Consider the following 26,254-nt stretch of genomic DNA (forward strand, 5'->3'; position numbering starts at 1 on the left):
CTGGTTCCAACACAGAACGTACACGATGTTCGTTTTACTGCTATGCTTATCTCAAACATGTTACATAAGTTATTCTGTATATATAAAATATTACATAAAATTAAAAAAAAATAGATCAGTGATCAGGAAAGCTAAGTGAGTCGAATCTCCATCTACAGACAGAAAGCCCAATGCTTTTCTATTAGGATAACTCTCCTAAAGAATAAAAATAGCGTGCCCTGCAATCAGAGAAATGCTGAAAAGTACAAAATACTACTCCGTATCTAGCTTCAGGGATAAACTAAGAGGTAGAGTGTACACAGAAAGCCAATTCAGCCAAAAAATCAGTAAGTATATATAAAGCAAATACTTTCTGTGCTAGTTTGTAGCGTAGGAGTGGTGGGTGGTGGTGCGATATTGACAAAAGAGCTCCTCAAGAGTGGTTACAGAAGACTTCTAGGGCTACGAGAGACACGCATTAAGCTCCATATTAAGGGACTGTAAGAGAATGAGTCCAGTCCATTTTTTAGCAAACCTTCTTTTCATCTTCCTTCTATGAGGGGTAGGTTCCTCCCTTCTGTTCTTCCCTAGCTCTAAAAGTTGACTTCCGTCACTCTACGGTCATTTCAAAGGGCAGTGATGGGAAGGATAAAGCCAGTTTAGCCTAATGTAGACCTAAAACCCTTCTTGGACTCACAGGACACTTGAGATATAAACCTCTTCAATGAAATTAAAAGGGCTTATCTTTATCCTCTAGGTAAAGGAGAAAGGAACTTGTAATAACAGCATGCGTCCACGCACGCGCACTAAGTATCCTGACCACTAGCGCGAATCCGGTAGGAGGCGGAGCTAAAGGGGCCGGATATCTCGTCACGGAGCGCGTGTGCGTCACATCGTAGGAGGTGGGGCATCCGGGCCAGGTTTCCTCGGCGACCGCAGGGGACTTGACCGCTTGCGGTGTATACGGGCTTTGCAGTCATGGGGACCCCTCCAGGCCTGCAGACAGACTGCGAGGCACTGCTCAGCCGCTTCCAGGAGACGGACAGCGTGCGCTTTGAGGACTTCACGGAGCTCTGGAGGAACATGAAGTTCGGGACTATCTTCTGGTGGGTATTTGTCGTCCGCTACTCGCACCTCTCCACACCGCGTCTCCCCTAACCTCCCACATCACAGCACCTGGGAAAGGCTGAGAAAAGCCTCAATCTTTGAACGCCATCTCTTCTCTCCTGGGTCTTCTCCAGTGCTCAGGCTCTGCGCTTTTCTGGGGGCGATTTCATTGGCTTTGGTTGCATTTTTTTGCGGCCTTTTCCCGAATATGTATTTTTGCCTGCCTGCTCTTCTGAACTTCCTTCTCCATCTCCACTGATCCATCCTGACCCAGGTCACCATCATTTGCCCTCCTCCGGGCTTGTACTCTTCGAACCCCATATTTCAAAACAAACACCTAAGCAAAGACAAAATCCTGCAAGATCGAATTCATTCTACAACAGAATTGTCTTTCTAAAGTACAAATTTGATTATGTCACTCCCCTGCTAACCACGCTTTAGTGGTTTCCATTGCCTTTAGGATACAAGTCAAATTCTCTGACATGGCTGGCAAGACCCTCCATGACTGGCCTCTGCCCATCTCTGCAGCTTCATCTATTAATCCCTTCCATGCACTCACTTTCTTGCTCCAGCACCTGTCTGTGGCCCTCTACAGGCGTCTCCTCAGCCTGGAGTTTTCTCCCAACCCCTTTGCCTGGCCACCTTATTCTGCACTCAGGTTTAAGCTCATATGACAATTCCTCAGTGAAATCTTCTTTTTCCCTTCTAGACTAAGCAGGTGTTTTGCTCTTTTTTTCCTGTAGCACTCTGCTTATTTTATCTCTTGATTTAGCACATTTTATTGTAAGCGTGTAGTTCAAAAGGTTAAGAGCACAGATTATGGAACCCAGCTTCCTGAATGTAAGTCAGAGTCTACTAACTGACTTTTCGTAAGTTACCATGCTTGAGCTTCCTTATCTGTAAAATAGGAACAATGATAATATTTCATATTGTAATTCTGAGTATTAAATGAGTTAATATGTGTTAAGTGCACCGTAAGTACTCAGTAAATGTTTATTATTATTCTTATTATTGCTTTTTAATTTTCCCTCCAGTAGACAGAGCTCTTCATATATTTAGAAGACAGTTATTCTGAATCTGTTATCCATTAGTATAATACATATAATATTGAAAAGGCTAAATAATTGATTGAATGAATGAGTTCTTGTGATTAAAACTTTGTTTAATGAATAAAATTATAAAAGTTCTCTTTTTTTCTCTCTGTCCATGTAAAATAATTACCGATGTAGTTTGCGCATTGCGGAGGATGGAGGATGAAGAGATATTCGTTGTAGATTAATGAAAGGAGAGAAATTATTTTTTTAATGGCTCTTAAATGTAATGCATTTATATCTTAATGTATTTCATAGAACAACTCTGAAAATTAGGTATAATAGATGTCTTATAGGTGAAGAAATTGAGGTTTAAGGAGGTAAAGTAATTTTTCCTTGAACTCAAAAGGAGAAAAGTGTTGAGGTTACCTCAATTTTAAGCTAATGAAGAAAACCTAAAATGAGAAAAAAAAGTAGAGACCACTTGAGGAGTGGTGGATTTTCTTTAGAAATTGCTTTGGTTGCCTGTACTATACTAAGTATTTTGCATTCTTTTACTGTATTTATTATTTGAAGAGCCCAGGCTTTGAGAGTATAGTGGAATCTGCATTCCTACCCTGCTCCTTCTTTACTTTGGTGAGCTTTGCCCTGCAGATATGGAAGGGTGGGATGGGTGACATTGTATTGTGGTCTCTAAATTTTTTTATCTGAGTGTCCTAAAGACAAATGAGTTTTAGTGTGAATCCCCGAGAGTATTGGGGAAAATATCCATTATATATTAAAATGCATGTAACTTTTGTATTTTATTCTGTAACATAACCATGGTTATTTTAATCTATTAAATATTTCAAATTCTTAACCAGGAATAATTTGTAACCCTTTTCTTTCTGCTTATCGATTCAGCAAGTCAAGTTGATGCTTTATGAAGATGTGTCGTGTTTACCTAGTGTATGCTTATGCCTCATAAACACAGAAGAAACACAGCAGAACATTAGGTCTTTGTGTTTGAATCAGGAAGCAATCAGATGTGGAATGCTCATCTGTTTCTAGTAGCAGCTAGAATGTACCACTTCTAATTTTTGTTCATTACTCATTTACTTAAAGTCGTAATATATTTTCTCTTTGTTTTCTAGTGGTAGAATGAGAAATTTAGAAAAGAACACATTTACAAAAGAAGCTTTAGCTTTGGCTTGGCGATATTTTTTACCTCCATACACCTTCCAGATCAGAGTTGGTGCTTTGTATCTGCTATACGGATTATATAACACTCAACTATGTCAGCCAAAACAAAAGGTAATATTTGGTGTGTTGTTATCCCCTAACAAAAATATGAAACAGGTACAAAATTTTACAACAAGCTGATTTAAATAGAAATGCCAGTGTTTCAAAATTATAATACATTTGTGAAAGAAGATTTGCATTTACTAACAACTGTTTTGCTCCTCTTCTTTGCAGATTAGAGTTGCCTTGAAGGATTGGGACGAAGTTTTAAAATTTCAACAAGATTTGATAAATGCACAACATTTTGATGCAGCTTACATTTTTAGGAAGCTACGACTAGACAGAGCATTCCACTTTACAGCAATGCCCAAATTGGTATGTTACTCAAATAGATTGTTTTTTTCATAATGAGAAATTATGCTTCATTGTCCATAAAATACCTCAGTCTACATAGAGTGGAAAGACTATTATATAGTTTCCAATACTTAGAGAAAGGCTTCTTAAAATAGGAGAATATGCTTTCCGATTACTTCTTGTTGCAAACAAAAATCCAATCTGTTTTTTAAATTTCATGTGTTTCTGGATGCCATCTGTTAAGCATATATTTAGAAGAGGGAATTAAATTCAGCATCTGCATTTGCTCATTTCTTTACTCAGACATCAAGAAGGGTACTACTGAAAGAGGACCGAGGAATTTTAATGTCAGTCAGTGAAAAGTTGAAGCTTCCACTAATAAAATATGATATTTCTTTGATCTTATGACTGTTGAGACACTAGATTAAAAGAGCACGAGGTTCTAATTCTGGTTCTGCCATCAGCTGGCAAATTATGGAGCTTCTCGAATCTCATCTGGATTTATAAGCATGTGTCATGGCATCTTAAGGGTTGTTTCAAAAGTCTAACAGTCTTTGAAAAATAGATCATTTAATAAATATAGACTTAGAGCTGTTTTTGTTTCACCCATGTTTACTGATAGACAGTTTTTACTGCTGTCTTACTTATTTCTGTACTTAAAAACATCCACTTTAAAAGACATTCATTATTATATAGCTATCATATAGAATGAAGAAAAAAATTCAGCGAGCCGAAGTTACGGAAGAATTTAAGGACCCAAATGATCGTGTAATGAAACTTATCACTTCTGATGTATTAGAGGTAAATTTGCTTTTACTCTCTTGAAATTAAAAAAAATTGTTTTATTGTTAACTATATATTGTGATTATCCTTCATCTACTGGATACGGCAAATTATTATAATGATTTTAACCAATCATAGAATGTTTTTTTCCTTATTTCTTAAGTCTGCCTATAATGTCCTGTCTTTCTTCTTACCCCATAGACTTGCCTATTAGGAGGTTTCTGGGGGAGGAAGGCATAATTAGTAAATGATGCCTCAACTAGTGTCCTTTATTTCTTTTAGTCCTGAATCTTAACACTGAAGTAATGATGAAGCTTATGGGGACAGGCACATAGGTTTTGAGATTTGTGAAAGTCAGCACATCTCTGCAGAGAATTAGATGAGAGTCCTTATATAGGAATTTCCAGCTGAGCATAACTATGTAAACAGCCTTGATGTAACTATGAAATAAAAAAGTGATCTTAGTTATCATTAGTGATTTTTAATGATCTGTTATACCACAAATAATTTTTGTTATATTCTGGAATGCAGTCCTATGTTAACTAATTAGTCTTTGCCCGTTAGTTAATGTTTGTTGAGTAGAAGTCAATGAATCCATTTCCCTGGAAAGCAGTGTCTTCATTAATAAGGTTATACTATTTTGTTTGCATGATTATATTATTTTTAATATATTGTAGCATATTATTCCTTATTAACTCGGTCACTTTAGAATGTCATTTTATTTTGTGTTGCTTTTGCCTTTAAGTTTCTCCTATGAAATTGAAATAAAAGACATCTTTTCACCTTTAGGAAATGCTGAATGTTCATGATCATTATCAGAACATGAAACATGTAATTTCAGCTGATAAATCCAATCCAGACAAAGCCCTCAGCTTGATAAAGGATGATTTTTTTGACAATATTAAGAACATAGTTTTAGAGCATCAGCAATGGCACAGAGACAGGAAGGTATGTGACTGTTCATTTGATACTTCACCTTTGCATTTGCATTATATAGTAACGTCTAGACGTGGTTGATAATGTTGAGAGTCAGCCTAGCTGAGGAGCTGTATTCCTGTATAGCTACATTCCTATATATTTACTTTTCTTTACCACTTATTAGCTATGTGATGTTATTTAACCTTACAAACAGATGTTATGTATAATTATATATGTAATTATGAAATTATAATTAATAACGATATATAATTAAATAATGTTATATATACATATATAGAGGAATAAGCCATCTTAGTATACCACAGATTGGCAGTCTTTGGGCCAAATTCTGCACACAGATGTGCTTTGTTTAGTACAACATTGATCCTAACATTGTTTTAAATATTTGAGTTAATTACTAACATTTAAATACTTGTAGACTTGTACAATTCCAGACATCCCAACTTCTCTTAAAAATCAGAGCTTTAGAGGCACCGTTTCCACTTTGCTGCAGGGCAGCAGGTTCTAGACCTGAGTGGTGGCCTCTCTCATTGCAATAGGGGGTCTGCCTCTCTGTTTACCACATGCTCTACCAGCCTTGGTTTATCCACTTACAGATTTTATCAACACAAATCTTCAGTTCAGTTTTCTGATCCAAATGCCGAGGCTAGAGCTATCTGTATTCCACATCAACCTTTTCAGCTGGAGAACTATTTTACTCTGGAAACCTAAAGGCCAGCCTTTCTAAATTTACCTTTGAAACCACTGTTTCATCTTATTTTAGTAAATACTTACTAAAAAGTAAAAATAAGCAATTTCTGATTACTTACTACTATGTGTGAGATAATGTATTAGTGTTTTCTCAAATGCTAGATAGGTATTATTATCTTACATGTTGTTTTTCAGAAAGATATATTGCCACTTTTTGGCTTTCCATTATATAAAGGGAGCTGGCTCAAACTTAATTTCAGAAAAAATATATAAGAAAGTGATGAGGAGATGACAGTCTTGGGAAGAAGGAAATACTTTGCTTCCTTTACTCACATTTATTTTAATGAGATAGCACATTTTAGAATGTTTAGAATACTTTAATTGCCACAAATGACCTAGAGATTTAATGTAAAAATCTATTATAATACTCTCTTTTAATAAATAAACTGTCTTTAATGAGCATTACCAAGACATCTGAAAACCTGAAGTAAAGGAGAATAAACCAATTTTATTAACTATCACAAAAAGTGCATGTTATCCTTCATTAGTTAGGAAGATTTGGGCATTTTATTGATTAATTTTAGAACTTTTCTGAAACTTGAACATAATCTTGTCAGGTGGTGAACCCTGCTGCAATAATAGGAAACAATCTTTTAGTTTTTCAGTAATAAAAAGGAAATGATTCTCATTGTTCTGAAATTGATTTGCAATTAATTTTAGTTAATTTGAACTGTTAATGTGTATGTATAAATTTTTTGGCTCTTTTAGAATCCCTCAAAATCAAAAGCTAAAGATGGAGAAGAAAAGAGAGAAGGAAATTCACAAGAATCAGAGGTCAGAAAAATTCACTATAGAATTGCTTACAAGGCAGTAGTTTGATTAGCTTCTTTTTATTTTATGTGTGGCTGTGATTCCATATACTAAACATAATTCTTGGTCAGTGTTATAATAAGTATCTTAGAAAATTATGAAACATGGATTCTTTGAAGAGCTAGTCAGTTCTTTACTGGAAATCTTGTGAAAGACCACATCAGGTATAGACTGTGAGTGAGGATGTTAACAATTTTCAGTAGGGATAGGGAAGGATGATGGTGGACAGTGTCCTGAGTCTTTATAGGGGCAGAACAAGGCTCTTGTAAAATTTCTCTTCTCACTTCCTGTCACACTTTCAACCAGTCTGCTTCCTGCCTCCAGAGTTTTCATCTGTCTCCGTGGATGAGACAAAGAGCCATCTTTGGGCATAGGCAGATGAGCAGGGAATGGCCTGATCACCAAGGCTTTTGTTCTTATCCTTTTAAATCCTTAATGAAAACAGTTAATAGCTGCGAGGATGGTATCATGGCACCTGCTATGAGAATGTGGTGTATGTTTGTGTCTTTACTCAATATATGTCCAATAAATGTTAGTTCCTTTTACCCTACCTTCTATCTCAAATCCTATTTCAGTGGGTTTTCGTAATTTCATTTAATGTTTATGTGTTTTAACTTTTTCCCCTTCCTGTTTTTTTTTTTTACTTCCAGAGATGCGAAAGGGCAGAATCATTAGCGAAAATAAAATCAAAGGCCTTTTCAGTTATTGCTCAGGTAAGTTATTTCTTTAGTAAGATAATTTAGCAATTGACTGGATGCTTTTTAAATTACATTTTTATTTTCCATCAAAGTGATACATGTACATAGTTTTAAAAGTCTGACAATGCTACATAGCTTATATAATCATCTGCTGTACCACTTCCCACCCTTAGATTTCTAATCTCAAGAGACAACGGTCTTCAACATTAGTTATGTCTTTTAGTTATGTCTTCTGGTATTTACCTGGCATTTTGATGCCAGTTTTTTATGCCATTGTTCTTTATTGTCTTCTAGCTTTCGTATTCCTGGTTGTGAAAGGTTTTAGGATTTTCTCTTTATCCCTGGAGTCTTGAAATTTCATGATAATGTAACCTGGTGTTGGTCTTTTTCCCATCATTGTTCTTGACTCTCATGGTGGGCATTTTTTGGTCTGATAGCCTTCAGTTCTGAGAAATTTTTGGTATTGTTTCTTTGATAGTATTCTTTACTGCATTTTTGCTCTTTTGCTTTTCTTGAACTTTTATTTTCTTATTTTTCTTTTCTGTTTTCAATCTCTATTTTTAGGGAGATTTCTTAAATTTTATCTTCTGAACCATTAAGTTATTTCTGCTGACATGTTTTTATTACTAAGATTTTTGTCTTCTCTCAATCTTTTTAGTTAAAAAAAATGTATTCTTCATCTTCCCCCCACCCTACCCCGGATGCATTATCTTATCTCTTTGAGGATGTTAATGATAGTTTTTTGAAGTTTCCTCCTCTCCCCATCCCCGAATTCTTATTTTTATTTATTTTGATTTCTGTCTTTTATTTTGGTGGCTTTTTCAAATGTTTGAAGAGCCTCAGATCATATTTAAGAGTAGCTTTTTAACCTCTATATTTCTTTTTCTTGGATCTAGTCATTTTTACCAGATAGCAATCTTCCATTCCCTGTCTGGGGGAAGACAGTGGTAAATAAGCTGCCAATGTCTGGGGAGCCTACCTAGAGAATCAGCTAAGAGGCTTACTATTCCACCTGCAGGTTTCACTTAAACTATTTTCAGTAAGAGGCTCTGTCCCCTGCCTTAGCTATACCAGTTTCCTCAAGCCTAAAGTTTCTCTAGTTTAGCCTCTCCAGGGAGCAAACCTCCTTTTTTTTATATAGAGGGGGATCAGTTCTTTACTTTTAAGCCTGGGAAATGAGATACTATTTACTATGTAGATTTTCAACCTGTCTACCCATTTTTTTAGCTTATTTCTGATGACTCCATTTCCTGATCTCCTCGGATCAGCTTGTGTTATAGTAACTTCCTCAATATAGTCAATCAGATTTCAGCTTTCTTCTTTCTGTTGTCAGGTATCGCTCACTTTCCCACTTTCAAATTTTATTATCTTTTTTTACAGCAGCTTTGTTTCTTATTATCTGTGTTTTGTGATGTTTTGTGAGATCATTTTTGTTCCTTTACTCTTATTTTAGTGGGTTTCAGGAGGGAGCACTGATAAATTTATGTGATTAATCCCATATTTTATCCTGGATTTTCTTCATGAATCCAAGAATGTCTTTATTCTGTGAGAAATTACTATCATTTTCTGGTTGTAGAGATATAAGAGAATAAATAAAAAAATTAAAAGAGACTGTAGGTTAGTTAAGTGTTATATAGTTGCTATATCACAGTTAATTATGTACAAAATATTGTTGAATGTCAGCCCCAAGAACAATAAATTAATTATTCCAAATTCTTTTAAACCAGAACTGTTTCTATATTACATAGTGGTAATTGATGTTTAATGTATGTCTTAAGACATTATGAAATAATTTTTTAAAAATCATTAAACAATTAAATTATAACTCCCATAAATTGTTATATGTGTGTGTAATTGCATAGTTGTGGTTTTTCTCCTTTATTGAGGTACAATTAACATACGGTACATGGTAGCTTTTAAACAATTGTTAATGCCTACCTGCACTGCACATGTGACGTTAACTGAAAACTCCTGTGTTAGTTAGGACTCTGCTTAAGCAAATAAGGGAATTCATTGACTGATGTAACTCAAAAGTCCTTGGATTCTCCCTCCATTTCTACCTTTTATGTTTCTTTCACTTTCTTCAAATGCTATTCATGACAACTCTAGCCTTGCGCGTTCCCAGCTATAGGTTCAGTGGAAATGGAGAATTTTCCTTCCTAATAGTAAAACAGAATTCTAAAATTGAGTTATATTAGTTACAATACAGATCATCTGCCCACTCCTGAACAAATCACGGTGGCTATTGGGATGTGAAACTCATTTTGACTAGATCATTGTCACATGGCCACACCTGGAGCCAGGCATAAAGTAGTTTCACTCGAAACATGTGGTAGTAACTAAGGAAAATAAAATATTAGAAGGAAGAAAAGGTTATTACTCAGTAAAAAAACAGTACTTGTCCTTTACACCTCCATTTCCCAATCGTGCAACCACAACAACTACATTTTAACCCAGTTTGAGCAGATGATGATGACAACTGCAGGAAACTTTTCCTTTGTAGAGGTAAAAGAGTATATACATGCAACAGGTATTAAGCAAGCTAGTATAATGGTAAAGTACTTTATGACAGTAATTCTGCAAATCTTTCCTCATCTTTGATTGTTTCGTCTTTGTCAGTTGCATTCATTTTGTGATTCATTGTGGTTAATTGGATTTCTAACTTTTAAGGCATCCAAGTCAAGAAGGCATCGTCAAGTCAAACTTGACTCTTCTGATTCTGATTCTGCATCTGGTCAAGGACAAATCAAAGCAACTAGGAAAAAAAGAAACAAAGAAGTATTGAAATCGGCAGGAAGGAAGATGTCTTCCAGAAAAAGAGGTAACTTTTTAAAGTCTTTTTGAGACTCAACAAATGTGAATAAGTCTTATTTACAACGTCCCCTTGCTTTTTTTTTCATTATTAAAAGGGATTAGATACTTGTTTGAGAACTTTGTGAGATTAAAAGTAAATTATCTTAGATATTTAGAATTTTACTGCTGAAAGGAACTCTAGGAATCATTAAATTTATTGTTTCATAGATGATGAAATTTAGGCCCATGTAGATTAACTTCTCCCAAAGTGATATAGCTAGATACTTATAGAATCAATCTAGAATTTTCCAGGGCATATTTTATTAGTAATTTTCATGTGTGAAACAAACACGTGTGGAATAAGGTAAGTATGATAATAGCATGCTATAAACCATATTTCCCTCAAGCTGCACTAATTAAACTGTACCTTCTTTTGAAATAGTGTATCTATAAAATTAACTTTGGTATTTGGTTCTTAAAAAAATGACTATATATTTCAATAGTTTAAATTTTTAAATTTACACAAATAATATATATTCACCATACATAAAGTTGAAATCTGATTAGCAGACCCAAGGGGGAAAAAAAGGTATTAGAAACATTAGTAAATATTTAATGCCTAATATGAAACACACTCCTAGCTACTGCAGCAGTATATGAAGATATATTACCGTCTTTTAATTTTTTTTCCCCCTACATTGAGGCAGTGGAAGGAGATTGAAGTTAAATACCTTTAATATGGTCCACATATGATTAAGTTCTGTTGCTTGAAGTACACGGAGAATTCAGAGGAGGAGATACCACATTTGTTAAGGATAATCAAGAAATTCTTCTAAAGGAGAATTTTTAGTTCTTTTTACAAAGGTAGCAGATATTGTGAAGAAAACTGTTAGGCGAATTTCACTTATGGGTATTACTGAAAAAATCCCAAATTATATGTATTGGAAGAATCCCGGATACAAAACACTTTGAGTGCATTCATTCTAGGATGCAGTGATGCTGCAGTTAAGACTCTGTCAATATAATTTGTCACATAAGTAGGTTAAAGGGGAAAATGTGAATTCATTTTGATAGTACCCAAGAAGACGTTTGATAAAATCTACCATGCATTTTTGATTTTTTAAAAGTCCTCTAGGTCAGCAAACTTTGTAAGGAGCCAGATAGTAAATATTTTGTGGGCTTTGTGGGCCATATCATATGATTTCTGTCACAGCTACTCAGCTCTGCCATTGTAGGGTGAAAGTAGTCACAGAGAATACATAAACAAATGAGTGTGTTCCAGTAAAGTTGTATTTATGAAAACAGGTTATGGGCCAGATTTGCCTCTAGCCATAGTTTGTCAACCCCTGCTCCAGATGAAAGAAGTAGATGGTTATTTCTTTAACTTAAAAGAGTATGTGGGTGTGTATATGTATGTCGTGTCATTAGACCAAAAGCCACCTTATGTTTGATGGTAATTCATAGAACTATCGCAATTTTATTTAACATTGCTCTTGATGGACTAATCAATGTAATTAGGCAGGAGAATGAAGTGAGATAGATATAATTTCAGAGAGAAAGTCTACAAAATTATAATGATTTGCAAATGACTAATTTTTTGCTTAAAAAATATCCTAAAGAGAATTTGCTGAAAAAAATTAGTAATAAAAAATTTATAAGGTAAAGGATACCACTACAGACCTCACAGAAATTAGAAAGATAATAAGGAAAAATTATGAATAATTTTATGCCAATAAGTTAGATAGCTTGGATAAAATGGGTATATGTCTTAAAAGATATAAATTTCTAAAACCAATACAAGAAGGAATAAAAAAATATGAGTACTTCTGTGTTTACTGAAGAAATTAAATTCCCAGACGGCTTCACTGGGAATTCTAGAAAATGTTTAAGAAAGGAATTATATCAATCCTGTTCTTTCAGAAAACCCCAGAAGGAACATTTCCCAGCTTATTGACCTTATAGGAAAGGAAAACTAAAGACTGGTATCCCTCATAAACATAAATCTAAAAATCCTTACAAAATATTAGTAACTTGATTCCAACAATATGTTAAAGGGGCAATGTATTAGGACAAACTATGGTTTATCCCAGGAATATAAAGCAGGAATATAAAATTATTTATTATTCACCATATTAGCAGAATAAGGAAGAAAACCTATATAATTTCAATATATATAGACAAAATATTTGACAAAATTTAGCATTTATTCATGATAAAAAATGAAAAACTGCAGCTAACATCATACTTAGTGGTGAAATAATACTTTCTCCCTAAAATTGGGAACAAGGGAAGGATGTCTGCTCTCATTGCTTCTATTATACATCATATTAAAAGTCTTAGCCAGTGATAAGAGAAAAAAAGGGAATAATAGACATTTAGATTGAAAAAGAAGAAATAATACTGTGAGTTTGCAAATGAAATTAATTTTTACACAGAAGCTACATTATAGCTACCAGAACTGAGTAGGTTCAGGGTTAGTATTTCATAAGGTTCAGGGTTAGTATTTCTGAACTATATTAACAATGAATAATTAGAAATATTTTAGGGAAAGTACAGTAAAACCAAAAGCAAAATACTTTATAGGTAACAAAATAATGTACAGGATCTGTATGCTGAAAACTACAAAACGACGAAAGGAATAAAAAAAATAAATGGAGATATGGTCTTCATGGATTAGAAAATCCAATATTGTTAAGATGTCAACTACTCCCAAATTGTTCTGTACATTAAATGCAATACCAATAAAAAATCTCTAGAAGGTTATTATGTATAAATTAACAAGCCGATTCTTAAATATATTTGAAAATTCAAAAAAACTAGAGGCCAAAACAGTTTTGAAAAATTACTATAAATCTTTAGAAATCAAGACAATGTGCTATCTGCCAAAAGATAGATGCACAAATCAATGGAAAAGAGTAGAGAATCTAGAAATAGAGCCATATATGTATGCTTAATTTTATATTCTACAAAGGTGCAAAGGCAATTCAATGAGGAAAAAGGATAGTCTTTAATAAATGGTACTGATACATTTTTATATCCATATGCAAAAAACAGATCCTCGACTCATACCTTTCATCATATACAAAAATTAATTCAAAATGGATCATAGACCTAAATATGAAACCTAAAATTATAAAACTTATAGAAGAAAACATAGAAAATGTGATCTTGGTTTGGGCAAAGTTTTTTTATATATGACAGAAAACACAAACCATAAAAGAAAAAGTATTGGTAAATTGGACTTTCTCCGAATTAAAATTTTTTGGAAGACACTGTTAAGAAAATGAAAAAACAAGCCACAGACTGGAGTAAAAACATGGAAGATACAAACTTGATATCTTTTTCCAGAGTATATAAAGAACTTCAAAACTTAGTAAATAAACAACTCTATTTAAAAATGGGTTGGGAAGCTAAGCAGGGTTGGGCTGGTTAGTACTTGGATGGGAGACCACTTAGGAATACTAGGTGCTATAGGCATAAAAAAATAAAAATAAAAATGGGTTGGTAAACAATTTGAACAGACACTTCAGAGAAAATATGTGGATGGCAAACACATGAAAGAAGCTCAACATCTTTAGTTATTAGGGAAATGCAAATTAAAATCACAATGACGTTCTACTATTCCCTGTCAGAATGTTAACAAAAACCAAAAAACACAAAAAAATTGGATATAACAAAAGCTGGTGAGGATGTAGAACAGTTGGAACCTTCATACATTTCTGGTGGGAATCCAGAATGGTGCATTCACTTTGGAAAACTGGCAATTCCTAATAGTTAATTATACACTTACTGTATTTACTAGCAGCCTTTCTCTTTGGTATTTACTCAAGAGATATGAAAACGTATATTCACAGAGAAATTTATACATAAAAGTTTATAGTAGTTTTATTTTATTCATAATTGTGAAAAGTTGCAAACAGCTTAAAGATCTTCAACTGGCCATTGGATAAACAAACTAGTATAATCATACAGTAGAATACTACTCAGCAATAAAAGACTACTGAAGCATTGTAATGACATGGATGAATTTCATATGCATAGCAGTAAATGAAAGAAGCCAGACACAAAAGGCTACATACTGTATGATTCCACTTAGAAGACATTCTGGAAAGGCAAATCTATAGAGACAGAAAACTGATCATTAGTTCCTGGGAACTGGGGGTGGAAGAAGGTGTTGACTGCAAAAGAGCACAAGGGAAATTTTTGGCATGATGAAAATTTTCTGTATTTTGATTGCTGTGGTGATTGCATAACTATGCACTTGTTCAAACTGCTAAGTCTGCACATTAAAAATGGTGAATTTTGTTATATATTATTAATAGTTCAATTACCAAAACCAAACCAAAGGTTATGAGAAGATTCATTAGTTTGATTATACTTAAAAAAAAACTTCTGATAGATTAAAATGTTTTTTTCCTAAGGTATCAAAGATAGTTAGGTTTAGAAATGTGCACAAACTTTTTTTTATTGATAGTTAACCTTACTTTGTACAAGAGCAGCAGAGAGGTAAGCTGGCCAAGACGCTTTCTTAAACACTTGAAAAACAGGTTGTTTTTGTTTTTATGTGGTTGAGGAACAGAGGAGGAGCAAGTATAAGACAGGAAAGAAATGAAATGAAAGTTCTGTTTCATCTTAAATGTTTTAACAGGTATTATTTATGAAATATTACTTTTTTCACTAGCATATTTTATTAATGTAGTTAGTAAAACATTTTCATGAAGTCTGAAATTAACTTAAGGACAAGTTCTTTAACACATCCAAGATTTGTTACTGAATTTACATAGACATGTTAGGGAAGATTTAACCCATGAAAAAGAAAGTATAATAAAATGTGATCTGAATTCGGATCTTCAGTCGTAGCTATTCCAGCTCACCAGCTTTTTAGCTTAGAAGGCATTTTAAGTACTCTGAAGCAGAAGTAATTCGTTATTCTATTTCTCAATAAAGATCCAGGTACTTCACAATTTCTTTTTAATTAAAAGTTCACTTCCTTAAGGTGGAAAGGTATTTTTGATTTCCTAGTTTTTTCAAAAAGAGGTGCCTTATGGTCCATAAAAAGCAAACGGTGTTGTGAAACTATTTGCAGCACATATATGATAATGTTAAAATTTCTAATTTTAGGAGAAATCGTATAAATTAGTAAAAGAGCCACCACCCAGTAGAAAAATGGGCTTAGGACACCAACAGGCACTTTACAAAGTACAGACAGTCAATGTACATATGAAGAGATATTTAACTTCATTAATAAGCAAAGAAATGTAAATTAAATCATGATTTTAATATAATTTGTTAAATTGGCAAAGATTAAAGATAACTGAATACCCATTTATGATGAAAGTGTGAGGAGATAAAATCTGAATTGAAATAGGAGTATAAATTGGCACATCCTGTTTAGAGATCAATTTGGAATCATCTCTCATAATTTTTAATGTACTGCCTTTTAACTTAGTAATTCAATTTTTAGTAATTTATCCTTTGCAAATGACAGAAACACACAGGACATAAACAACATTAAAAATTGAGTACATAAAATTATTGGTAGTCCATACAAAGGAATTTTTTACAGTTATTAAAAAGCTGGGGAAAGTTACATATATATTGACATGAAAATATGACCAAAATATATTGATACATTGCTTGGTGAGAATGTCTTCTTAAAAACAAATATGATTTCATTTCTGTTAATAAAAATATATGTATGCATGAACACAATATATGCCATTGAAGAAATCTAGAAGCATATTAACAAGTGGTTATTTCTAAGGGATGGCACCATGAGAAATGTCTAAGTCCATAAATTTCTATAATGTTTGAATTTTATGTGATAATATATTTAGTGATTAGGAAAAATCCAAAAATTTTAATAAAACCATTCCGTAGGCTAAGACAAGTAGAAGGATTGGCATGAAAACGGGCAAAGTAGTTGAAAGTCTAGAGGGAGAGGTCTATTTTGCCTGGAGTGTAAAGGATGTATCTAATGTGGAACCAAGAAATTTTGACTTAAATTGGTAGGAAGAGGGAGCGTCATCTGAGACTTCTGAGCAAGAAGATGGTATGACCAGTTTTCTTTGAAGAAAATCAATTTAGGAGTAGTGTGGTAGGTAGGTGGGAACAAACTAAAAACAGGACTACTAAGTAAAAGTCTGTGTAGAAGTAATGGGTATCTGCCCAGGTGATTGTAGGAATTAGACAAGCAGACTGACAAATATGAGAGCCATGTATATCTACAGGTAACTAAATATACAGGCTAATGGAGAGGGATGAGACAAGGACACTTAATGCTTAAGTAACTGGGGGAATGTTGATGCTTTTAATAGAAATAAGGATCACAGGATGAAACTTTCGTGGGGGTGGGAGGGCACAATTTGCCCCAATCTGCCTTTCCAAGTCCAATTCCTATAATAACTATCTAGCACATAAGTAGGTGTTCAGTGTTTGGCTATACCTGTTCACCATTCATTGAATACAACATGCATATTTCTGGAAGGACGTCAGTAATAGTAATGATGATATGATGTTGAAGATGATAACAGTTATTATTTATGTAACACTTATTAGCCACCAAACTTTTTTCACATGTTGGAGGTCACCTAGGTAATAAATAGAGTTGAGACTTGAATGGCCGTCTGTATGAATCCAAGCATGAATCTTTTAATGGCTATACTTGCTGTCTGTCAGGTAATTAGAAATGTGGATCTGGAGCTTAAATTAGATAGGCCCTTAAGTAAGTTTTATAAAGTGTAGCTGCCTCTCTAGTAATCATTTATTTTGAGATTAAGCAAAAGTCTCTTATAATTGCATCCCACACAATTAGCTTTGAGCATAGTAAAACTATACCTGACATCCTCTGGGAAATTAGTTTTGTGGCTAACTGAGGTTAAGGATTTAAATATCAAAATTTACTTTTTAAAAGTTTAATTATTCTGGTTGATTATCTTTCTAAAACATATTCTTTATGTTTCTTGTCTTCTATAATGTACATTTGTAATTTTTATAATTAGAAAAATACTAAAATGTTTTTTATGCTCTCCTATTTTCTAGAACAGTATATCCTGAATATAATTTAATTTTCTCTCTAAGACTCAGGGTTATCCTCATGAGCATGTTATTTTACTGGGTTTTATAATATAATGATCCAATCAAGATATATCTTATGTGTTTGGAGCGGTTTATACTTATGTCTCCATGCTGCAGTTTTTGTGTCAGCTCTTAGGTCTTATTTTTAAAAATAGTTTTTCTGTCACATTTGTTATGATAGGTGTCTTTCTGTTCTCAGTGTGCAGGCTTGTAGCAATTTTTTTTTGCCCTTTCGCTGCTTCTTAACTGCAATGTTTAAAAAACTGATTGGCCATTCATTTCAGTTTTCTGTAAAAGAAATGTAATTAGGTTCCGGATAATGTAAATTGGGTTCTGAGGAACATATCCATGGCTGAAGTTCATGAGCTGTATTTAATATGTGGACTTTGAGATAAACATCCTTGGTTCCTAGCTGCATGATTAGGGGGTGAAGCATTGTATTTTAAAGAGTTTTTGGAGAACATTGCTTTGTCTTTTTTAAGCCTGTTCATTTAATGTAGAAGTACTAGATCTCTAAAATGTAGTTAATCATCATATAACTAGATGAAGGTTTGTTTCTCAGTGGCCACTTTTTTAACTCAAAAATCTTTCCCTTGACATTGTTGGATAAATTCTGTTAGGTTGTTAATGTGGATAAAAAAACACTATAATTGATATGGATGGCCATATAATTATACTTTTTATAAGTAGAAAAATTATAATGGACATTGCTAAAAGATTGTGAATAATAATAATAATTTTGGATAGATCATACTGATTATAATTTTGTGAACAACTGAAAAATTCTATCGGTTAAAAGTCTAAAAAAACATGATTAGATATGGTAAGATTTTCTAAAAGATTATCTTAAAAATCATGTAAAAATTATTGTAGTTAATATGTAGGACTTGCAGGTAAAGGTGAAATTCTATTTTGATGACTTAAGGAGAAGTTGGTATTATTTTGTTAAGTTTGAATTGTGTTTAAAATGGAAGCTTTTTGCCACAGTTTACTCAATCTGTCTTAGAACAGTCTCTTCATAAAATCTGTACACCATTAAGATTCCAGCATACATGTGTTCAGAGCAGAGAGCTTAAACTCATTTTCATTTAATTTTCCTCTTGTGCTGACAGGCACTTATTAACATATATACTCTGTGAAGTATTATATTATAAAGTAGTTGAATCCATATCTAATCATATAATATTTAGTGAGGCCCTACTATATGCCAGGCACTTTTCTAAGTGCTGGAGTACATCATTTGTAAACCAGAATCTATCCTTATGAAGCTTAAATAGTGGGAAGAGGCAGACTATAACAAAACAAATTATGATATACGAGGTGCTAAAAATGTTGTGGAGAAGAATAAGGCAGCAAGAGGAATAAAAAATGACTCTGGGGTGGGGGCTGCTGTTAGGGCATAGAACTTATGTGTTAAATGAGACCTGATAAGACAATGGATTTGATCAATACCAAAGGTTGATGGAGAAAACTTTCAATGTTTTGGAAAATATAAAGTCAGTGGCAGATTTTGACTAGGGAAATATATCTTGCAGAGCGTGTGTGGCGATAAAAGAAAGTGTGTCTTCACTCAAAAACAAAGCTATTAACTTTAAAATTACATTTAAGATTAACTAATAAAGTTGAAGTAACACACATAATTATTCCCTAATGTCAGCAGATATAACCTGTGTTGTGTGATAAAGGCTGGATAAGAAATCTCTGTTTGGCTAATTTTGTTTCTTCCTTTTTCCATTTTCTTTACTTTAATGGAAGAATTAGAGATTATTTTCAAAGCGTAGATAGAAATATATTAATACTTAAAAAAGATATGTATTTTAAAATGCATATTTGTTTACCATTACAATTTTGGCTTTTAATTTAAACATAATTTTTATGTTATAAGAATGACATTATTTGTGTAAATTTTTTTCTGAAAGAGTAACATTCTTTGTTTTCATATAAAATCATTTTTTTCTATTTCCAGATGATATGCAGAATATACATAAGGAAGATAAATGTTTAAGTCTGAGTATGCCCGTAATTACAGAAGAGGATGAGGAGAACAAAAGCTGTAGTGAATCAGGTACAGATCAAATTTTGTTAAACTACCGAAGGGAAGCTATGCTCATAGAGTATTAAAGGCATGATGAATGGCTGTATGTTCTTGTGATGTTTTTATCTTTGGTACATTGGAGATTAGTATTAATCATACTGTTAAGACACTCAAAAGTAGCAATTGATAATTCATCAGTGATAATGAATATGATGTGTATTAATAATAATGCCTGTTGATTTTTTCCCCTTTGGGCTCTGTATTCATCCAGCAAGCATTTACTGAGTGTCTATTGTGTTTCAAGCACTCAGATACAGGGATATAAAGATATGTAACACAAGAATTTAACAATCATTTTATTTTAATCACAATGATTATAGATCTGAGCACAAGTGACCAGCCATAGTGGACCCAAGTAAATATTTGTTGAATGAATCATATCAGTCTGTGTCCCCAAGGACTTTACAGTTTAGTTTGGGAGGATAACAAGCTAGTACATTATAGTAAAGAGAAACAGGGTGCTATGAAGCATATAGATGACAAGGAATAAACAAGTAAAAGGGAGTATTTATTCCTTCAGAAATCTGAATGCTTCTGTGGTTTGCTTCTGTGGTCAGCATAAAACAGTCCTTCACAATCTCATGGTGAGTTTCAGGCTGTACTTTCTTCCCAGTCTTACTTTCTGGCTTTTACTGTGTTTGAACTATTAATCATTACATCTTTATGGCTAGTTGGCAAGTCCTCTTCCAAAATCTATCAGCTTGTGATTTCTAAAAATTTGATTTTCATTAAATCATAATTACGTAAGCACATAATCTAACAATTCAAATAATTTTATAATGCTCATTATAAGGAACCACAGTCTTATGACTGCAATTCCCATTTCTTACTCCCCAGAGATAATCACTTTTAACTCTTTACTAATTATTGTGGTCTTTACCTCTGTGTCTCTAAATAATGTGTTTGTATCGTCATTTCTTAATACTTAAGTTCTCTGGATTATCCATTGACTTCCCACTGAGGAAGGCAAGGATTTAGTTCTCTTATATTCTTCACCTCCCATCCCAAACACATGTATGCTTCCCAGCCCCACCCTCTCCATTTTATTTGTATTGGTTATTCAGCATTTACAAAACATTATTGGCAGTAGGGCTGTGTAATAGACTATGATTCTTCCTTAATCTGTGCATTCATTGTTTTTCCTAGAGATTTAATAACTTTTTTTTTGCCTTATTAACTTATTTTTTCTGTGTATTTATCACTGATTTGTCCCCAAACACTTACTCAGTTGTATAAATCTTTTCTTCGTAAATTCAGACACATTAGGCATTTTATCAGTTTTGTCTTTTTAAAGAGGTCTCTTTCAGACCTGTGACCTGCTTTCCCCTGGGCAGTTTGTCCTTGTGGCCTGCTGCTCTCTTTCCTGGCTGCGCCTTTCTTCTAGGAACCTGTTTTCTTTTTCATTTTTTTCTTTGTCTTTTCTCATTCCTTTTCCTTTCATTATTTTGTTTTAATTGGTGGAGAATATTTCTTTACATCTTTCATAATTTCCGTGTTTTTGTATCTCCTGTGATTTTCTTTGTGTTTAATGACCAGTAACTATTAGGTTCACAGCTTATTTCTAGGTGGACACTTATTTGTGTGTTGGCTCTGACATCTGCTGTGATAGCCGAAAAGATGTATGGTACTAGTGTTTTGGATTACATTTTCAGGTTTAATTGCAATGAAATTGAAGTCTTAGGCACTTTATCTCTCTTGGCACTGGCCTAGATACCTTTCAGATCTTGCACATGGGTCCATGCTCATTATAGGGAGGGTATACTCATATGAAGCAATTTCAGAGTAGCTTATTATTAACTATGATTTAGGATGACTAGGGTCTACATTAGTAAGTCTTCAACTACAGTATCATTTTGAAGAAAAAATCATGTATATGTCAGGTTTAAGATTCTTTATTGGAGCTTTGCTGTGATGGCATTCTTGTTTAATATCAATTAAACATCCGTATAGTTTAATGTATGTCATCAGTTAAGTATAATTTTTTTGGATCTGACAGACTTCTTAATTTTATGTCTTTAGAGTTCACTGCACCCAAGAAGAAAAGAAAACACAGAACAAAGAGCTTGGTGTAGAGTTCTTAATTTTGAACTTTCTGACAGAAGAAAAGATTTGTATTTTGTGTATTGAAATACAGTAAGACTGCCAGTATTAAAAATAATTCTTCTGAGAAACCATAGGTTATTCCTTTGAAATGGAAATACTTTAACATAGTTCTAGGATTAAAGTACAAAAAATTAGAATAAGAATTTATTCTGAAACTTAATTTTAACATTTTCTTTTATGAAATGTGCATAAAGGGAGATAAAATTTGGATTTAGAATGTAATAGAAATAATCCTGTTATTTGCAAATTATTAATATTTCCTACAACTTTTTGTGATATTATACTATGTTAGTATAGTTTTGGTAATAGTAACTATTGTATTTAAAATCTTTTTCCTTGAAATATTAATGTTTATTACATGTGAATGGCTAATTGTTTTGTATCTGCGATCTGGTAATGGATTTGTTTATGATGTATGTTAACTATTTTATATGTTGTATGGTTAAGTACATTAAAATTTTTATCTTACTTTATTTTTTAATATATGAAACTTACATGGTTAATAACTTATGTGATTGATAACTTAGGAAGCTCAGTTTCTGTCTCTGCAACCAGTTAAATATTCTTTGGTGCTTGTTGTAAAGCTTCCTTTGGCCTAACATTTACATGTATACATGTATGTGTACGTATATGTATACATCTGTCCATATATCTGTATATTATAATTAGTAAATACACTGAGTACAACATTTAAATACTCATTATTTCTAATAAAACCTTTAAGAATGGTAATGTAAATTCCAGAATGTGACTATGGTACAGAATAGTTGGTACTCTGAAAAAAGTTCTGTCGCTTCCTGAATGTGCCTCTCTGTTAATTTCTCATTTGAGACATTTAAGTGGAGATTGCCTGAGCCATCTTATTTGAATTGCTACCGATAGCAGACCATCTCTATATCATGTGGTTGGCTCAGCCTGTCTTACAGTTGAATCTACTTCATGTTGTTTTCCAGCATTGTATATTCAGGAATTCTGTAAATGTCCTGGGAGTGACAGACAACATGTGATATCTATAATCTTTTCAAAACAAAATACTAATGCTAACCCAAATAAAACTTTAATGTATTAAAATCTATGTTATCACACTAGCCACTAAACTGTTTCCCATGACTGACTTCAGATGTTTCTGGTAATAGATGGGACAGTTTTCATAATGTGGATGGGCAGAGCTTCTGGGATTTAAATATTCCAGGTTTGGGGCACTCGGAGGTATCAGAGGTATGGGTCCATTATTGGCTACTTATATACCAGGTTATTTGTTAGGACTTGTCTGATCATTAAAGTTTACAAACATTGTACAGAATATAGTGGTTTGCCTTCTATTTTTTTCATAACAGTGTTTATAAAATACAAGGTATCGTTTCACTTGTATAATGAAGAAACTACCTCTGGATGGAAAGTGGCTTGCCCACATTCACAAAATTAGTAAGTGATACATCTGGACATACAAATACAGGGCTCTGGCTTGTAATTTCAGTGTCATTTTATATAAGCCTACAGAAATGGAAATCCAGAGGGATACTTTAGACTGCAAGCACTAATGTCCCATTTCAAAATGGCTTAAACAATAAAGTATTTTTTTTATAACCAGTTGAGTCTTGGTGCTGAGTGGCTCTGGGTTATATACCGTAGTGCGTCAGTTCAGTAATGGCTTCATATATCCAGGTTTGGGTACTCAGGGAAAGCTTTATATCAGTGTAGGGCACTGTTTACCAGCCAAGTTCCCAGATGCTAACCAAGGGCCGACCTTGCCAGCAAGGCTTTCTAAGGGTAGCAGTCTCAGGCCTGCTATGTTATATCTTTTCTACACAGGTAGGTTCATTTCACTTTTCACTATTTTAAACAATGCTATATTGACCTTTGTGTGTATATCTTGGCTCACTTATGTTGGTATTTCTGTTAGATAAGTATATACATGAATTTGCTTGTCAAAAAGTATATGTGTATAATTTTAAATTTTTGATAATTATTGCCAAATTGAACACCAAAAAAAAGTCTGCAAGTTTACATTCCTACTAACAGTATTTGTTTGCAGGGGACTCTCCACACCTCCATTACACTGGTTGTCAATCTTTGTAATTATTGTCAATTGAATATAGTCTGAATTTTAACAGCAGAAAATCTAGAAAGATAGATAAAAGTAACGAAATTGTACTAAGGAGATGTGAGTTGTTATTGGTTTCTGACAGACTGCAGTGCTTGAGCTGATAGCAAGTTTTTCATGAATATGTTGTGAAGATAGAGTATGAATCACTTGATTTGCTTTAAATGTGAAATTGGAACTTAATTGAAAAGAGTTCAAATAGAAGATACTTGTGTTTAACAGTAGGTTTTCAGAATTAAAATGTGAGGTACAAATAATAGTTACCTATTCAAGTAGGTTATTTGTAGTTCCAACCTAATTATAACTGTACCACATCATAAGTACATGATTTTAATATTAAATATTTACTAAATGTTTTGTAAGGGAAGATACATTGTGGCAGTGTTCATAAACCCAAGTTGTATTTTAAAATCATACCACTTTCAGAAGTCTTAATATATGAAAGTATTATTCACAGTAGAGGATTGGAATCAAAGCAGTTTTAATGTTATATGCCAGGTTTACTTGAAGAATCTAAAAAAACGAACAAACCATGAATAAAAGAAGTGAGACCATAAAGAAATGGAGCTTGTATGGATGATTACCAGGGGAATATTTTCACTTTGAAATTAAAGTATTGTAATTTATTTCTTCACAAGGAAACTACCCTGGAAATATGTGGTTCTGAATGAGAAATCCTGTGTGTTGTCTTCGTTTTCTTTTCTGGTGCTGTTATGGGTTTATGTTGTGGGAAGCACACCTCAGATCCTATCTGGGTTTATAACCCCTTCCTCTTAATGCTTCGAAGGTTTCTTAACTGTGAGAGAATATACTGAGTGTGGGGAAACACTCCCAATCTCTACAACACCCAGTTAAAGTGTGTGCTCCCTGAAATAAACATAGTTGTACTATCTGCAAGGGATTTTCTGCCAAAGGAGGGATAAGGAACCAATTTTAGGCAAAGACACTGTCATCTCCAGGGATTTCCAGAACAGTGATAGGGAAATACATTAAAAGTGCATTTATCTAAATGGTTCGAATACTTGTAATTTTCTCACTTAGAAACTAAGAGGTCAAAAATTTGTATCCTAGTTCTGCCACTAATTTATTGTGTATCCTTAAAAAAATTTATTTTTGTTTAAATTCTTTTCTCAGCTATAAGTTCAAAATCATACAGAAGTATTTTACTGACTTGTCAAAAATATTAAGAACTGCATAATATTTTGAAAATACAAAGATATGAATGTTAAACTTCAAAATAATTACTGCTAGAAAGTATAAGCTTTTAAAATGTACTTGGAATACAGGGAAAACAGTGATTTTTAGTGCTTAATGTGTTTTTTGAGGTGATTTTCTTAAGTCATAATAATTAAAAGGTCGCGCATTTACACACATCCTCAGATTGATATGAGACAAAGCTCTTATGGCTCAAGTGACAACTTAAGGAGCACCTAGTTTCCCTTTTCAAGTTGAATTAGTTATATATGTTCTTCCTAGCAGCCTATTTTAATAATAACAAAAAGATTCACACATATATAGATAAAATATCTTTAATTGAGGTATCTTTAAAAATGAACTTTATGAGCTGAAAATTACTTTTGCTTTGACATAAAGAGCCTAGGAAAATATGCAGAATTATTAATGCCTTCCCAATTTATCTTTGATTCTTGAATTAAATTATAGTTGGAAGAATGCTTACTTTTTAAATGGCATTGAGAGGATTCTGGGGGTGCTTAACTTCACATTTTCATCTACCTTTTGAACAACTATGTAGTAATTTTCATAGCACATTTAAAAAATTCCCTGTATGAAAGTTAATGCCGGTACCTCTGGCTGTATAACCTCTTTCTATGAGGTGTTTTTTATGCCTGAACTGTTTGATTTAATGTGCTGTATATTGCAGGTCTGGATTTTATTATTTTTTTTTTTAGATAACTTTGGACAGCCTCCTTGAGGTTGCAAGGAACGAAGTCACTTTATCTTAAATGCTGGAGGCTTATTTTAAGAATACAGAGGACAATAAAGTGACTGTCTCATCAGAGGCATGGCTTCTTGGGAAGCTGAAAAAATGGATCTTAGTGATGTAGTGAACACAGCAGCGTGGATGGCTGGGTTGTGTCTTCATCTTGAAATGAATGTCCATTGCTATGTAGTCACAATATGCATACTCTTATTCATGTATTTTCCAGCATCTCTCTGCACATTTGTCTCTCTGCTACTTCTACTGTCTCTGAAAGAGGTCTGATTGATTCTACCAGTTATAATCCAAAAGAGAGTTCCATGACTGGGCACAGATTACTGGGTTATTCTGGCCTCGCTTTTGCCCACTAAAGGATGGCTGCCCTTAGCTAAAGCATAGATCCATAGTACAGTCAGCTGTGGCCAGTTAGCAGGGTCACAAGCCACAAGGCACAGCAGATTATGTGGCAGG

General features: G+C 33.4%; 1 protein-coding gene across 1 annotated transcript; it reads left to right on the forward strand.

Annotated features, from left to right (window-relative positions):
- Positions 1-867: 867 nt before the first annotated feature.
- Positions 868-23,327, forward strand: SNAPC1 (small nuclear RNA activating complex polypeptide 1). Its single transcript, XM_006915105.3, has 10 exons — positions 868-1,085; positions 3,251-3,410; positions 3,573-3,713; positions 4,389-4,493; positions 5,265-5,423; positions 6,873-6,938; positions 7,625-7,687; positions 10,343-10,493; positions 19,509-19,607; positions 21,657-23,327. Exons 1-10 carry the CDS (start codon positions 958-960, stop codon positions 21,707-21,709), a joined length of 1,125 nt encoding a protein of 374 aa, XP_006915167.1. The 5' UTR covers positions 868-957; the 3' UTR covers positions 21,710-23,327.
- Positions 23,328-26,254: the final 2,927 nt, after the last annotated feature.

The sequence above is a fragment of the Pteropus alecto genome, unplaced genomic scaffold (genome assembly GCF_000325575.1).
Source record: "Pteropus alecto unplaced genomic scaffold, ASM32557v1 scaffold276, whole genome shotgun sequence".
NCBI lineage: Eukaryota > Metazoa > Chordata > Mammalia > Chiroptera > Pteropodidae > Pteropus > Pteropus alecto.

What these genes read in the sequence shown, in the direction of transcription:
- SNAPC1 (XM_006915105.3), top strand. Translation starts at nt 958, where the DNA reads ATGGGGACCCCTCCAGGCCTGCAGACAGACTGCGAGGCACTGCTCAGC. An exon ending in TATGTCAGCCAAAACAAAAG is followed by an intron (nt 3,411 to 3,572) that starts GTAATATTTGGT and finishes TCTTCTTTGCAG; the next exon opens with ATTAGAGTTGCCTTGAAGGA. An exon ending in CCTTTTCAGTTATTGCTCAG is followed by an intron (nt 7,688 to 10,342) that starts GTAAGTTATTTC and finishes CTAACTTTTAAG; the next exon opens with GCATCCAAGTCAAGAAGGCA.